Source organism: Thermobia domestica, chromosome 3 (genome assembly GCF_964235325.1).
Source record: "Thermobia domestica chromosome 3, izTheDome1.hap1.1, whole genome shotgun sequence".
NCBI classification, from domain to species: Eukaryota; Metazoa; Arthropoda; class Insecta; order Zygentoma; family Lepismatidae; genus Thermobia; species Thermobia domestica.
In genome coordinates, this window is record NC_137456.1 from 53,595,113 (window position 1) to 53,610,717 (window position 15,605).

The window sequence follows — 15,605 nt, forward strand, 5'->3', positions numbered from 1 at the left end:
CATATGGACTCAGTACTGAACAGAAATATTACACCTTCAAACAGTCAACATATTTTTTGTTTGTTTGTTTGTTTGTTTGTTTTCAGCAAATTTAATATGCTTACTATAAAATATTAGTTAATGTTGTAAATTTTAAAAGTCTACTTGTAAAAAGGAATAAAGGAATCGATTCGTAGTACCATCTGATTAGGAAAAATACTGCCTATGTGAACAAGAACAAGATCATCTTCTTTTGATGAGTTAGCAGCATAGATAGGTTTTGAGATTTAAGAACTCTTGCCTTTGATTGGGTGTTAAAATTCATTGCTCAAATACACACTTCAATCAATATTATAACTATGCAAAAGACAGTCGCAATATTATAACTATGCAAAAGAAACTTGGTGAATTAACTTTGAAGTCTTCATTAAAATTCTTTCTACCAGATGAAACAGAATAAACATCAAAGAAGGTATGTCAAATATGGCATACTTAGTCAAATAATTTGAACTATGCATCAGGACTATGTTTCGTCTCCACAGTCCTTATAAGATAGTTACTAGATAAACCAACAAGATACTTTTAACATTCCAAGATTCCATACATCTTCCATAGTTTTTATACATCACTTACAAGATATCCCAGCAAAAATATGCTTTTAATATTTCAAGATTACACACAGCATCTATAGTCTTTATACATCATTGACAAGATATCCCAACATAAGTGTTTTCAATATCCCTAGATTCCACACATATTCCATAGTTTTTATACACCATTAATAAGATATCTCAATAAAAGTGAGCTTTCAACATCTCAAGATTCCACAAACCTTCCATAGTTCTTCCAAGTAAAAATATCCTTTCAATATTCCAAGACTCCACAGATCTTCAATATTCCTTATAAAAAATCTTACAAGATATTCCAACAAACACATACTTTCAGCATCCTAAAACTACACAGATATTCCATAGGCATCATAAGACTTCATTACAGAGTACTTTGTGTTTAAAATATTTCTGAATGTCAATCTTTAATTATTTATTTCTTCCAACAAAGAAATCTCTCCAATTATAGGAGATGTACACAATTATTATATTATTATATTATAATAATAAGAAATAAAACAATAACTAACAAATGAAAATAATGAAAATATTAAGGTAGCAATAAGCAAATATAGTACATAACCTTGTACGCGGATGTTCCATAGATCATTACATACATCTAATGAAATATAATCTCATATTCTCATTGTAGAAATAGTCATACATACATAATACATATATACATTCACATACGCATATATATATATATATATATATATATATATAGGGTCTACACTAACACACGTATATATCTCACACATTTTACATACACACATTCATGTACTCACCATGTTTGATATTGTACATTGCAAAAGCGTGAATAATAATTAAATGAGATTATCGTAGTTATTAAATAGAGTAATATAGAGTAGATTATTAATCACTTTTTTCTATTCAAATTAATTTCGCACAGATACTTGTTCAAAACTTCATTGAAATCAATTTTGCTTCCTATATGAGTGGCTCGGGGAAACATAATGGTATGTTATAATTTCTAAATTTCCAATAAACTGGGAAAGTAACATTTCCATGCAATTCAATGTAATGACGCACGCCAAACAAGCTTCCCCCTGCCATCTGCAGGTACATTTTCAAAATTAAGATACATACATACTGTACTATGGTTCAGTCCCAACTAGTGCTCTCAACGGGTCGGGTCGGGTCGGGTTGAAGACCGACCCGACCCGAGCTGACCTGATTGACCCGACCCGACTGACCCGACCCGACAACCCGACCCGAGAGGCCTAACCCAACAACCCGATCCGAGCTGACCCGACTGACCCAACCCGACTCGAGCTGACCCGACCCGACTCGGGTCCAGGTCGGGTCGGGTCAACCCGACCCGTTTGAGAGCACTAGTCCCAACCTATTCTACCTAACCTCCTAACTTTATTTTATTGGAAGTTGCACTTACCATTACGCTCTCCCTAGCTGCAAATATACGTTTATCTCTGTGTAAAACTTCAACGATACTCACAAGGAAAGGACATGAACCTGTCATCCGAACATCCGAATGAAACCTAGTATATTCGATAGACATAACAACGATATGTTCATGCACAAAAAATTAGGTGTCATAGACAACGCAGTAAGTCCCTGAAGCCCTTTAACCCTGTTAGTATAAAGAAAATCGTAGACTCGTAGTGAAATAGCTATTGCGTCAACGCTGTTTATTGGAGTCATTTTTTATAGTTCGTTCTCTTCATCATGAAACAAGCTCTCCAGAGGGTGCTATTTATTGCGACCCATAACATACTTGAACAGGTAAAATTAGGAGAATGTTGGAAAAATTCCCTCCAGAAATCCCTTCCATCAACTTTGGACCCCTCTGGAGTGTACGGGACAGGTATGGGGGGAAAGCTTATATACCAATACACGCTTTCCTCTCATGCTTATTCTGTCTATTAATACAAAACTTGGTACAGTCATTTCTTATTCCTTATAGTATTTTTCGAGATACATTTGAATTGTGTGCTTTTACCCGGGGACACTCCAGAGGGGTCCAAAGTTGATGGAAGGGATTTCTGGAGGGAATTTTTCCGACTTTCTCCTAATTTTGCCTGTTCAAGTATGTTATGGATCGCAATAAATAGCACCCTCTGGAAAGTTTGTTTCATGCTGAAGAGAATGAACTAGAAAAAATGACTTTCCAATAAACAGTGTTACATGCAATAGCTATTTCACTACGAGTCTACGATTTTCTTAATACCAACAGGGTTAATGGGCCCCAGGGACTTATTTCGTTGTCCATGGCACCTAATTTTTTATGCAAAACATATCTTTGTTATGTTTATCGAATGAACTAGGTTTCATTCGGATGTCCGAATGACAGGCTCATGTCCGTTCCTTGTCAGCAAATAGTCAACAGGAGTAACTCAAAGTATTACATACTGTTTAAATATAAGAGGAAGTAGTTATAAACTATTCACACAATTTGGTCCTATTGTCGCATGTATCTTCAAATCATTCTAGCTGAAATTAAAATACTGTGAAGAGAGGTGACGATTATTTTTCATGATCTCTCCAACATTGGTAAAATAGCTTCCCTTTTGTTTGTTGAGCTGCGCTAAACTGCGACAACACGTATGTTGCATAGACAATCAAGAAAATCAGAAACATTAAGGGAAACAGAACAATGGATATTCTATCTTGAATTCCCCAGGACCCTTTATCTGTTTCCGTGAAGCAATCTTTTACACACGTAGTAACTTTCTTCATACAGTCTCTGATTGCACTTGATGTTCGTTTCCGGTTATGGTCATTTCTTTTTGGCTGCAATTAAAATTAATAGATAAGTATATTAAGGCAAACAAAACTCAAATCCTAGAAAATTAGAAACGTATAAACTCTAGGTCTAACTGATGCCAGAATTTGAAATGTACTACTAACTACTATATAAAGGAATATATATATATATATATATATATATATATATATATATATATATATATATATATATATACTAAGACGTAAGAGGTAACTGTAAAATATTTACGAATTAATGAAACCTGAACCAACTCATTTTCTCATTACAGGAAGTTTCATATATCCTTCCTAAACTATATATCAAACTACATGAACTCACTCACAGACATAAAATAACTGGTACTTTCGGTTGACGTGGAAAGGCATGGAATGGTCGTTGAAATTTGGCATGATCGTAGTTTTTTTGGGATTAACCAACCGGAAAATTGCCAGAAGTGAATATTTTTCATTTTAGGGGGGTAAAGGGTAGACGAAGAAGTTCCTCATATTGTTTAAATAGGCGGTGTTTTTTTTTTTTTTTTAGCTATAATCTAATATTTTACGCAGGTACTTGAAATTGGAACAATACCTTGAAAATCGGTTTGCTTATACGTTTTTGCTATAGTTACCTAAGTAAATCATCAAAAATAAAAATTTTCAACTTTAGAGTGGTTTTATGGGAAACACAAAATATTTCCCTTGTTATTTATATGGAACATCTTCTACACCCCAAAATATTAGGCACTTCCGACAGGATTAGAATGATGAAATTTGACATGGTTGTAGCCTTCCAGGACTAACCCATAGAAAAATTGTCAAAAGTGAATAGTTTTAGTTTCTAAGGGGTTTAAGTGGGATGAAGAAATTCTCATGTTATTTAAATGGGCGTTTGTAAAATCTTATCTTTTAGACAGTTGAAATACGTAAAGAAACTTAAAATTCGTTAGAATTGTCGATTTAAGAAGTGCAAGGCCGTAGGCCGAGAAAACGAGGGTGTCTAGGGGGCGAAACCCCCAGCTATTCAAAAGCTAGTATCACATATAAAGGTATACCACATTTTCTAACTTTCGAATGAACAGGAAAAGAGGATTCAACATTTTTATCTAATAAAAGGCGATGTCACATATTAATCAAGATTTACCTGCAATCTGCGGCTACATTTCCAAAATTAAAATACTACCTAATGTTACATAGGATTCTGTGGTTCCATGCAAACCCGTAACAATTAATAACTCAATTTCAGCAGAAATGGCATTTACACAATTATTTTTGCCAGAGCCTCTTGTACTCTTTAAGACATATATACGGCGGGTATAAAGATAATCATAATCAGAAACGTAGTTTTATTATATTTCGTTGGTTACAACACAAATGCGTGCTTAATTGAACATGCATAGTAGCGGCCAAATGATCCAGTAGCTTCATTATATTCATTTTGTCCAAGTTTCCGGTGGGGGTACTCGGTCCAAAAAGTGTAAAGAGCTTTTCCTGGGTTTTCCTCATTCATACTAGGTAAATGCTGGGATGGTACCTAACATATAGCTCCCAGGTCGCTTCCTTCCTTCCCTTTCCCCGGATAGTGTGCTCGCCGAGGGACGTCATCCCTCAAACGTGACAGGCTTACTCGTATATGACCATAGATGCCGAAAGCCCAGAGATCTAAATCCTAAATCCCTGAATCATTGCAATTATGTTTACCAAAGTACTTTTCATTAAAACACTTTTTCGCAATAATTTTGATCTAAAATAACTTTGTAGAAGTCATAGAATTGGATTTTATCATCGATTTGCGTTCCACCAGCACTAGAAAATTAAAACCACTAATTTCGGGAAAATTACTAGTCTGAATACGTTATATATACACAAAAGTTTAATTACAGAACAAATAAATGGGAACTTGCTGTTAAAACTGAGTTCTAAAATCCTTAAATCACTGGAAGTTACATCGACCGTAAAATGAACAACTTTCATACAAGAATCCTGTAACTAGGCCTATCTGTATAAGGCAAAATATGTTGTAATTATTATTGAGCAAATGTTTTTACATTAAAAACGATTTATCATTCTGTTATTAAAATTCATATACCTAGATCAAAAATTATACTGTCGAGAACATTGAAAATAGGTACAAATTCATATTACCAATAATAGATCAGTAACTAAACATTTTGGTTAAGAAAACAATTGTGTTGAGAACAAAAATATTTACCTTTTTGCTGTCTAAATTGGTGGTAATTCTTATTACTCTGCCAAGCATATCTTGTTCTCTCTCCACTACTTTGTTCAGTGTTGCCTTTCTCGTCAAAGTTAGAATAAACGTGTATTCCAGAAGAGCCAGGAACAGAAACATAATACAGATCACCAACCAAACTTCTGAGAAATTAATTCCTACAGACGGAGGAGAGGAAGCCCTGTAGATGAGAAAAATAATCATAAATACCAAATAATGTTTAGGCAAATTACTAGACGGAAATCTGCATTATAATACGCAAAAATGCAGACAATTTGCTGGGTCCTGTTCAAACAACCTCTGGCTTGTATACGAAAAGCTATTGCAGTCACAACAGAAAGCTTTCAGTTTGCTTGGCGCGAACTAGGATCGAACCAGGGACCTCACACACCAGACGTGAACACACTACTACTAAGCTACCGCGGACCCTGTAGTCAAAACAGAGTTTTCTTGTTGCATATAAAGGCATTAGTCGACTCATAGAGATTACATTATCCTGTCAAAACGTTCGAAGAGGCTACTAAACATATGGTTCAAACTCAATTTCTTTTTTTCTTACTCTGCTTTTTTCATCAATAAATACTTCAAAATCAAAAGCTTATTAGCCTGATAAGTTTCTTTGTCTTTGGTTTACATTGAGTCACAGATACATGAAATACAAGCAGTGATGGTCTTGCTATGACTCGAAAGGCACAACGACTCGTTTCTCAGAGGTTAGCGTACGCGCTTTTGGCTGCGAAATCCGAGTTCTATTCTCGGTGAGAGTTCATGTAATTCGAATCCTACGTTAAGCTATACGTCCACGTCTCATACAACTCCACTGCTGAAAGAATGCTAAACTCAAAATCAAATCAAATTAAAAAATGAAATGGAATGAAATCTTTCACTTTTACGTCCCACGATTATGCCGGTTAGGCTAAAGGAGACGGTGATGATGAGTAATGAATGAAATGGTGGAATGAAGAAAGTGGGAGGAAACAGGAGAACTCCGAGAAAACCCACGAGCACCTAAACATCCAGCATTTGGTGCAGCATCTAAACATTCCGAAAGGCGATTGTGTAAAATATCTCTGTATCCACAAATAAGACATAAATCAGTAGTACTCCGGTGAATGGCAAATTAGCGTTTATTGGTGGGAAGCACATTATGAATTGCTTGGTACCAGAGACTTTTTCTTCACTGGTGAGGAGAGGATGATGCATATTCTGCCAAATCGCAGGCCAGTTGTGGTGTGGATAGTGCATGATAATAGAAGCACTTTCTAAATTGTCGTGTTATTGTTGGAGTATGTTGTATAAAATGCGTGTATTGCCGGCCTTTTCTGGGGGGGGGGGGCAAATCTGCCCAGGTTAAGATGAGATTACCGAGATAGGATGGACAATGATTTTCATGGCATAAGTTAGGGGGTTATTTCCATGAAGGCTGGATGTCCAGCACGTGCACTGTGCAGTGTGTGAATGTGAATTTAAAGACTGTACATGTATGTTTTTTTAAAAGTAGTGCTTTAGCTTTCAGTTGAATATTAATCAAATTGAGACCTCCGTGAGCATATGGGAGAGACAGAACCGGCCGTCGTACTCGGAAAAGGCATCCCTTCCATAGAAACCACCCAATTAGAGAGCCTATTTTCTTTGCATACATTTCTGTTAAAGGAAAAATTTGTTACACATACCAAAGTTTGGAGCAAAAATAAGCGTTAGCATACCATACCCGTTCATACAAGGGAAATGCGCGTGGTTTATCTGCTTGACTTTGTATACGTATTTGGGTTATGATTGGGTTCCATATATGCTACTGTTGATTCTTGGCATTATTTGTGAATGTAATACCAAGAATTTTAAGAACGGAGACAGACTGCACCTTCCAAGGGTTTAGTGGGGAATCCGGACATTGCCAGTTATGAAACAATAATTGCTTAGATTTATGTGTATTGAGCATTTGTTCACTGAGCAAGGAATACCGCTCAACATGTTTCATTGCTTTCTCAAGAAGAGAAAATTTACTACAAAGCAGTGTAACATTGTCTACATACTCTTTATATTAAGCTTGTGAAAGTCATGTAAAAGTGGATCTTGATCTCTTGCAATTTTTTTGTAGTAGGGGTTCAAGTCCGAGACTGAACACATACATCGAAAGTGCGCAGCCTTGTCGGATACCACGTTTAAGTTTTATAGCGTATGACAAATGAACATTTAAATGAATTTTGGGGGATGCATTTTTGTATAACGTAGTAATGAGGCTGATGAAGGATGAAGAAGACGCATATGCCTTAAGTACCGCAGAGATATATTGATAGATCATATTGTCAAATGCTTTCCTAAAGCCAAGTGATAATACACATGCTGGGATACGTTTAAACTGGTAATTTAAAATAATATCCTGCAGTTTGTATAGTGCTGCTTGCATATTATACGTAGGATTGAGTGCAGCTTGATAGGAGCTGATGAGCGGACTACGTATGGCTTTTAAGCGGCTAGCAATCATTTTGGTGTATATTTTAAAATCGGTTTTCAGAAGCGTAATAAGACGAAAGTCATCAAGAGAAAGTCAACTGGGTTTTTTAGGAAGTAGGATCAAGATCCCATCATTCTATGGAATACTAAGGCGTGTAATAGTTCATTCATGATTGCAAGTAGTGTCTGACCCACAATAGCCTAATATTGCTTATAGAATAGGTAAGGCAGTCCATCAGGCCCAGGGCTGGAGATGTTATGTGATTTCGTAAAAACACTCGTCAATTTCTCGACCAAAAAGGTGTGCATGAGGGAATCCAAGGCGTCGGGAGGGGCATGCGGTAAAGGAAAATCTATAAAGTTTAGTATGTCGATCAACGTATCCTGAGGTGTATTATACATTTGCTGATAATAACGTACAAATTCATTTTAAATATCATCAAAATTGTAGAGGGTGTGTTCCCCACCGACATCAAGACAATCTATATATTTGGGGGTATTACGGTACATATTACGCATATAATGATAGAAAATGGTCTTTTCATTTTTCAGTTTTTCACCAAGATGTGTGCGGCTTTACAACTTAGAAAAAAGTTGATGTTCCACTTGACGTAATTTTACTTTAACGTGTTGCATGAGAATAACGTTTCCGGCATGCTCGGTTGTGATCATATGTCATGCAGAATTTTGTAGTAATATTCCTGTCTATGGAGAAGATCGGTCTTTGTCTCTCGAGGTTGCCATTGAAAAAATGAACGAATTTTATGTTTAGCGTAAGCTACCCACCAATGATTAGGGCTTTGGTAATAACGTTGTTGTTTACACCAATATTGACACTTATGAAGGAACAAGTTTTAATACCAGGGCGATTTAAAAGTCGAGGTAGCAATTTCCAATATGAGCGACCAAAAGATCAACTCACAGCTTGTGGGAACTTCCAGATAATGTAAATGGATACATGATCAGAGAAAGAGGGGATGCGCATGGCCGCTTCTGAAATAGTTTTCCTGGATACTTCTTATATATAGATCCTATCTAAACGTGATTGTACTCGGACGGAGCGGTACATCATTTGGTATTGTGCATGACATAATAACCGAACGTCACGTAGGTGAAGCTGTGAGATAAGAGGTTTGCTTAGCCTTACATAGTACATATTGGCCTTAGGTGTCTAATGGTGATTCCACCGCATTCCAGTCTCCTGCCATGATAAGTTTGTCCGGTATTGCTGGTAACAACGGCACTATGTCTTCATTATAAAACTGCTCCCTGTGTAAGCGGTTTTGCGTCGATGATGGTGAATAAATGTTAATAATCGTGAACCTCTCAGAGTGGCAACGAATTGCCCTACCGGAAGATAAACATCTTATATCGTCCACTTGTATACCTTTCTTGTACAAAATAGCAGTTCCTCATTGGTGGTCACCTTTATTAACAACAGCATTATATGCCGGTAAAAAGGAAAATGATGAGAAAGTCACTTCTTGGAACAGAATAAAATCGGCATCAATTTGTGCTACAAATTGTTGCAGTAAGCACTGATTAGATAAGTTGGATATAGCATTTAAATTGAGTGTACAAAATGACCGCGCATTAGGTAGAGGCATATTACTCTTCGAAACATTAGCAGAGTATAATTTCTAGCAATTCAATATATATAGCAATTCTGGTTTCTGAAATTAATCTTAGTGAGGATACAGTCAAATTTATTCATGACTTAGTTTTATCTTCTCATACAATTTGACCGTTTAGTAAAGAAGACGTCCTGCCGGGTGAGAAGAGCTTCGTTTCACTCCTAAATAAGCGGCTTGCTTAAGTCATTTTTATCTGTTAGTTCGTACTTCGTAACTGAAGTGAGCAGGACTACTTTTTATAGTCTATCTTTGGCTTCCAGGAGGTTTCCAGATCATGAATTGAATTCTGCCGGGCTGCGGTCAAATCGCGGGATGCAATGCCTGATGACTTCGGGATCTTCTTATGATATTAATGGATAGTGATCCTGTCTTAATGCTCCAGTGGCGACATTGGGGATGTTGGTAGACCTTTACTCGCTAGGATTTCAATTACCAATAACTATAACTGATAGTTGTAATATATCCTGCAATTGACGCATGCAACTACCCTTCTTTTAAAGGATGTTATCCAGCTCCCAACAAATGGTGGAAGATATGCTTTGAGTGATAAAAATAAACTGACTACGAATCGTTCCGATTAATAGTTGGATTTTTATACGTATGTATCCTAAATGCATTCACATCTAATCAAGTTGTAATTAGTCTATAAACTACCAAGATGAAAAATTATTGATATATATTGCCAAATTTATATAACCTTCACCGTTATATGTGTTTTAATTCTTGAGGCTTCTACATGTGATTTTCATGAGACAAATAGTTTCAATAATGCAACAGAAACAAAGTCAAATAATCAACAGTAAAGCGTTTTAAAACATATACCTTCAAAACGTACAACATTTCTTTGAAAATGTTAAGACATAAGATTCTATTTAAGGCGAAATACTCATTTAAGTTCTGAATGAAAACAAGTTATTAATATCAGTTACCTATTAGCAATGATCATTGTGATTAATGACAGAAGATTGGTGACTAGTAGGGCCATCCTTCCAGGCACCATATCCGGAGGTACTACAAAGCTTCCCCAGGACAAGATGACAAAAATACTACTCGGAAGATACATTTGCATTACGTGACTCTTGATTTGTCGTTCCAAAGCAACATAGATCCTCAACTCTGGTAAAAATCAACCCTAAAAAGTATCAAAGTAAGACGTTTTATAGCATCGTGGGTACAAGAAGAAATAGTCTTAACAATTAGAGATGTCAGTATATTAAAAATCGCCTCTTTCTTGGCTGTATGCGCGGGTATAATTTCAGACGGTTTTAAACAAAAGTTAGTAGTTTTTGAATATTCTATCAAAAATAGCAATAATAACAATATGTAATTGTTTATTATTACACAAATCTTTTGTTTTGTTTCAAACTAAAAGAAATATTTCAAAGATATGGAACTCTTTTACTTTGTAATCTAAAACAGTAAATTCATCTCTTCAAGATACTTTAATCCTTATCAGATAGTTTAATCCTTATCAGATATTTTACAAATATTTCATTTTTATTAAGTATTTTAGGTTGGGAATTTGATTAAATAGACAGATGTCATGCTACCATAAGAAGCTTCTCCATTCTTTGCTGCGGCAGTTGTTACTAAATTTTCTGTACTCCTTAACTGTACCATGGCGATTTAAACTTGGTGTTAGAACTGTCAAGACATCGTAGTCCAATCTTAGTAGTTCTGAATTGATGTCACATGAGTCAATCGGGATGATTGTATAGATAGTTTTTGCACTGCTGTTACGATGGAAAGCAGGTAAAATAGTGTCACTATTCTGCTTTATGTTTGTTTGTGTGTGTGTGTGAGAGAGAGAGAGAGAGAATGTGTGTTGAACGTGAACTTGAAAGTAAGATTTTCTTTTTTATCTCTTCTGTAGTTTAAATAGCTAGGAAGTAATAATAAATAGCAGTGCTATCCGTATATTACATTCAACATGTGCAATTGTTTTGCTGTCAATTGTAAATCGGTATATCGTAAAGACGATGCACAGTGGGGCGAAAACGCAAAAAGCTGGCCAAAATATTATAACTATATTCAGATTGAATGAAAATTAGTATTAAGGGGTTATTGAGGTTGCTGATTACGATTCTGCAACTAACGTTGAAAAACAAAATGGCGGATCCAAAATGGCGGAATAAAATTTGCAAAAGTCGAAAAAGTCGTAGAAATGTTCTCAAAAGTGGCGATAAAGGAGTTATTGAGGTTGCTGATTACGATTCTGCAACTAAAGTAGAAAAACACAAAATGGCAGAATAACAAGAATGTCAACATACTTCGTAATTTTCACAATGTATCTTTAAGAACATTCACTTTTTCACATATTTTGATGAACAATTACTTGTTACTTACGTTCTTATTTATTAGAAATGTATTATTACTTAAATGACATAAATTATTGGTATTTGATTCGGTTATGATAACTGCAACGGCTTGTCACTGTAACATTAATGAGCAATAATTAACATCAACACGCTTCGTAATTGGCACGTTTTGGCAGCTATGTTTTTGTCGACAACATTAATTAATTTTCAGACTAGCATTCTACAAAATATGAACTTGGTGCACGAGGGTGCACATAATGTTTTCAACGTTTTAAGTTAATAAAATATATAAACAATGTGAAAATTTTGCCCGACTTGCGATTCAAATTATAATTTATTACATCATTATTAGTAATTTTTCACTTCATACACTTATTTTACTTACCAATACAATATAGGAAAACTTTACAGATTTAAAAACTATGAACGCGTTCGATAGTTATAACAATTTAAACGGACGCGTCACGATTCTTGTATTGTTCTCTACGCGTTTTACCTGCTGAAGGGTCTACTTAAGAGTGGCGCAGGTAGTCGGAATAAAGTAAAAACCCTATTTTATTTATGGATTTAGGCCCTTCTAACATCACTCTAGCCAACTACATAAAAAATTCCTATATTACTAACTTTCGTTTTTTTACTTTTGGCCAGCGTTTTGCATATTCGCCCCACTGTGCGATGGTCGACATTTATTTAGACCACTTATGAAATTACAAGAACAAATCAGATTTACTTGAAGTAAATGCTCGATGGTTAGACTGGAATTTAGCGTCCTTTTCAACAGCGATGCTATATGAGATGTAGACCTACAGCAAAACGTTGAATTCGAACCACATTAGCTCGTATCTTGAATCGAACCTACCTGCCCCGCACCAAGCACATCAAGTAAATGCCGTTTTGAAGGGATTTGTAGGTATATAGGAGAGCTCACTGATGACCACGCTTTGATATTTTTCTTGTATGTTTAATGAAATTGTTGCTCCCATGTATTGATATTACTATGTAAAATTATACTCAAGGGTCCAATTTCCCAAAGATGATGTTGTAAAATGTTATAGGTACTAGAATTGTTCCTTTAACTTGCTGTGGTTAATAAGAAAGTTGGGAAAGAACTTGGCATTTCGAAGAAGTAGGATAAAGTCAAATTCTATAATAAATCCTTATGATTCAAGCAGAAAAATGTTTGCTGTAATATTAATAACAGAATAAATAAGAACGGAAAAAGTGCAGAATTTGTCTACTACCAGATACTGTATGAGGTTGAAAACCATACCTATGGGACGAAAATGGTATCATTACGAACTCAGATGCACATAGAACCCAAAATATTTTTAAAAATTAGTGTTATGCTACCATACTTGCTTACTAATTTAGTTCCAATGATTTAGGAGTCCTAGTGATCCTGGTTTACTCGGAACAGCTTCGAATTTACATTATCTTTTCCAAAAAGGAATTGATTTTTTTTTAAAGTTTACCGTTGTACGTTTATGCTCTTTAGGTTGAAGCCTAAATAATGATTTTGACATTAATTTTATTAACGTCAATTACATAACGTCATTGGAAAGTAAAAATTTTAGAAGAAATAGTATTTAAGTTTTGAAACTGTTGTTAACATTACATTTGATTGCACAATATCGATATTTAACAAACAATATCCTAATTATTATTCTAGTAAATGCAATACAGAAAAATAATAATAATAATAATAATAATAATAATAATAATAATAATAATAATAATAATAATAATAATAATAATAATAATAATAATAATAATAATAATAATAATTACCTCCTTCCAGTTTTCGTTTCAATGGTTTTGGTTGAGAACAAATTTTCACATAGTACAAAGGCAATGATTGCTCTATATTCCGTATTGTATTCTTCACTGCCCATACCAAGAAGGAATTCAGGTTCTCATATACACCGACTGAAAAATGAAAAACAAAATATAGTGAGTCAAAGACTTTTTTCTCTTCCTCTATCCGGATTCCAGTTTTTGTTTTATGTAAAACTTCCTCGACAAAATTGAGGCGCTAAGGGGACTGTCCCCTTTACATTTATGTTGGTTAACCCAGATCAGAGAGAGTCATTATGTGCTATACAAAAATACAATTTGGATGTTTGTAAAAGTTGATTATTTTAAATTCATTTTAATCCCTTTAGGAAAACAAGAGATAAAGAAAAACAAACAGCTATGAATGAATAATAGGGAAATAGAGTTACACTTTCAGTTCAGTTCAGTTTAGTTACTTGTTACTTTTGAAGACTTGAAGTTTCAAGCTGATGGCTCTTTTCTTCCATATGTGTTAGAGCGTCTCTGGCGTTGTTGGCTAGTGTATTTGATTGCAAGGACCACAATTGTCCTTCTCCAGATCTTGGTAATTTCTAAATGACATCGTAAATAAATTGTAGCGAGTAGAATGACGGATAGACAGCGCTGAGATAGCCACACCGTGCATTGTTGTTTGCTTCGGGAAGGTTCCGTGGAAGGACGTTATTATTTCAATAGAGGTAAAGAATCCGTTATTAGTACCGTGCTAACTCAGGACATTGCCGATTGTTTACAGCAATCTACGCTTTTTTTACGTGTCTGTGTAGGGACACTTTGTTTTGTAAGTTTAATTTTTAGTATTTATGATTCAATAGCTAATAAATCAATACCAAGCATGGTGCAGCAAAATACGCTAGGGCTCGTGCAGGACTGACTGCAGAAGACAAAGATGTTTTCAAGTGTCCCACATGTTCCATGTAATATCGGTGTAGTTTTTATTTAAGTCACAGTACAGTGACACTGCTTGTTTATCTTGTTATGGACTAAGACTGTAAAGTTTGGAGCTTCATTTCAACTTTGGAGATTATCATTTTAATATTTTATCTTTTTATTTTTATCTTGCACTTTGGATTTTTTTTTTCTTCAGTCATGTTGTGTAGTATTATTTGAGTTCGTATAATATAGACGACGTATGCCGTAGCAAGATTAATTGCAGGTTTCTAATAGTATCCTAGACTTGGCGTAATTACATGCACGTGTTGTTACATACGTCACTTCGTAACACTTTTTTCTTTTACCTTGGGTACAAAATAGAAGTGAGTCACATCATTGCCAGATTTTTCGTACACGCGGAAGAAACTACTCTGCAACGCATGTGTCTTGTTCTTTGTGTTTCATGAAAATTAAGGCCACAAAAAATCGAATATCCTTAACATGGCGTATTTACCTGCACGTACCATATATATATGCACGTTCTCTCCTCAGCTCAAATTGGTGGGAAACATGGAAATTTTAAAAATTTCATCTCCATTGAAAGAGTTGTTTTATACTTTGATAAGGTCTCTGAAAATAAACTTCCTTGTTCCTCGTTTGTTCACGATTGTTCTCATAAAATTTTCCTTTATTCATGATTATTCACATAAAATTTTCGTTTGTTCACGATTTAAATACAATTTATACTAAAAGCAAAATGGCCGGTGCCAACTTCACGCAGCAGAACCCATTTTCAGAAATTGAAAATAAACCACACAGATAAGATATTTATATGTTTTTTATTTCTATTAGCATAGCAAGTGTGTGTATTGCAAATTTCGCCTGGAAGGGAGAGCTTGTAGAATACAAATTTTTAAAAGCCAAAAACAATTAC

At 35.0% G+C, this 15,605-nt stretch overlaps 1 protein-coding gene across 1 annotated transcript; it reads right to left on the reverse strand.

Annotated features, from left to right (window-relative positions):
* Positions 1 to 2,945: 2,945 nt before the first annotated feature.
* LOC145681430 (glycine receptor subunit alpha-2-like) lies at positions 2,946 to 13,884 on the reverse strand. Its single transcript, XM_081753075.1, has 4 exons — positions 13,757 to 13,884; positions 10,580 to 10,782; positions 5,542 to 5,743; positions 2,946 to 3,359 (listed from the first exon to the last, which is right to left on the reverse strand). Exons 2-4 carry the CDS (start codon positions 10,717 to 10,719, stop codon positions 3,093 to 3,095), a joined length of 609 nt encoding a protein of 202 aa, XP_081609201.1. The 5' UTR covers positions 10,720 to 10,782; positions 13,757 to 13,884; the 3' UTR covers positions 2,946 to 3,092.
* Positions 13,885 to 15,605: the final 1,721 nt, after the last annotated feature.

Bases quoted from the DNA above. Each gene is read 5' to 3' on its own strand.
- LOC145681430 (XM_081753075.1), bottom strand. From the start codon at position 10,719: ATGCAAATGTATCTTCCGAGTAGTATTTTTGTCATCTTGTCCTGGGGA. The intron at 5,744-10,579 runs GTAACTGATATT...TCTCATCTACAG, and splicing joins ACAATGATCATTGCTAATAG to GGCTTCCTCTCCTCCGTCTG. The intron at 3,360-5,541 runs GTAAATATTTTT...TTTTAATTGCAG, and splicing joins CCAATTTAGACAGCAAAAAG to CCAAAAAGAAATGACCATAA.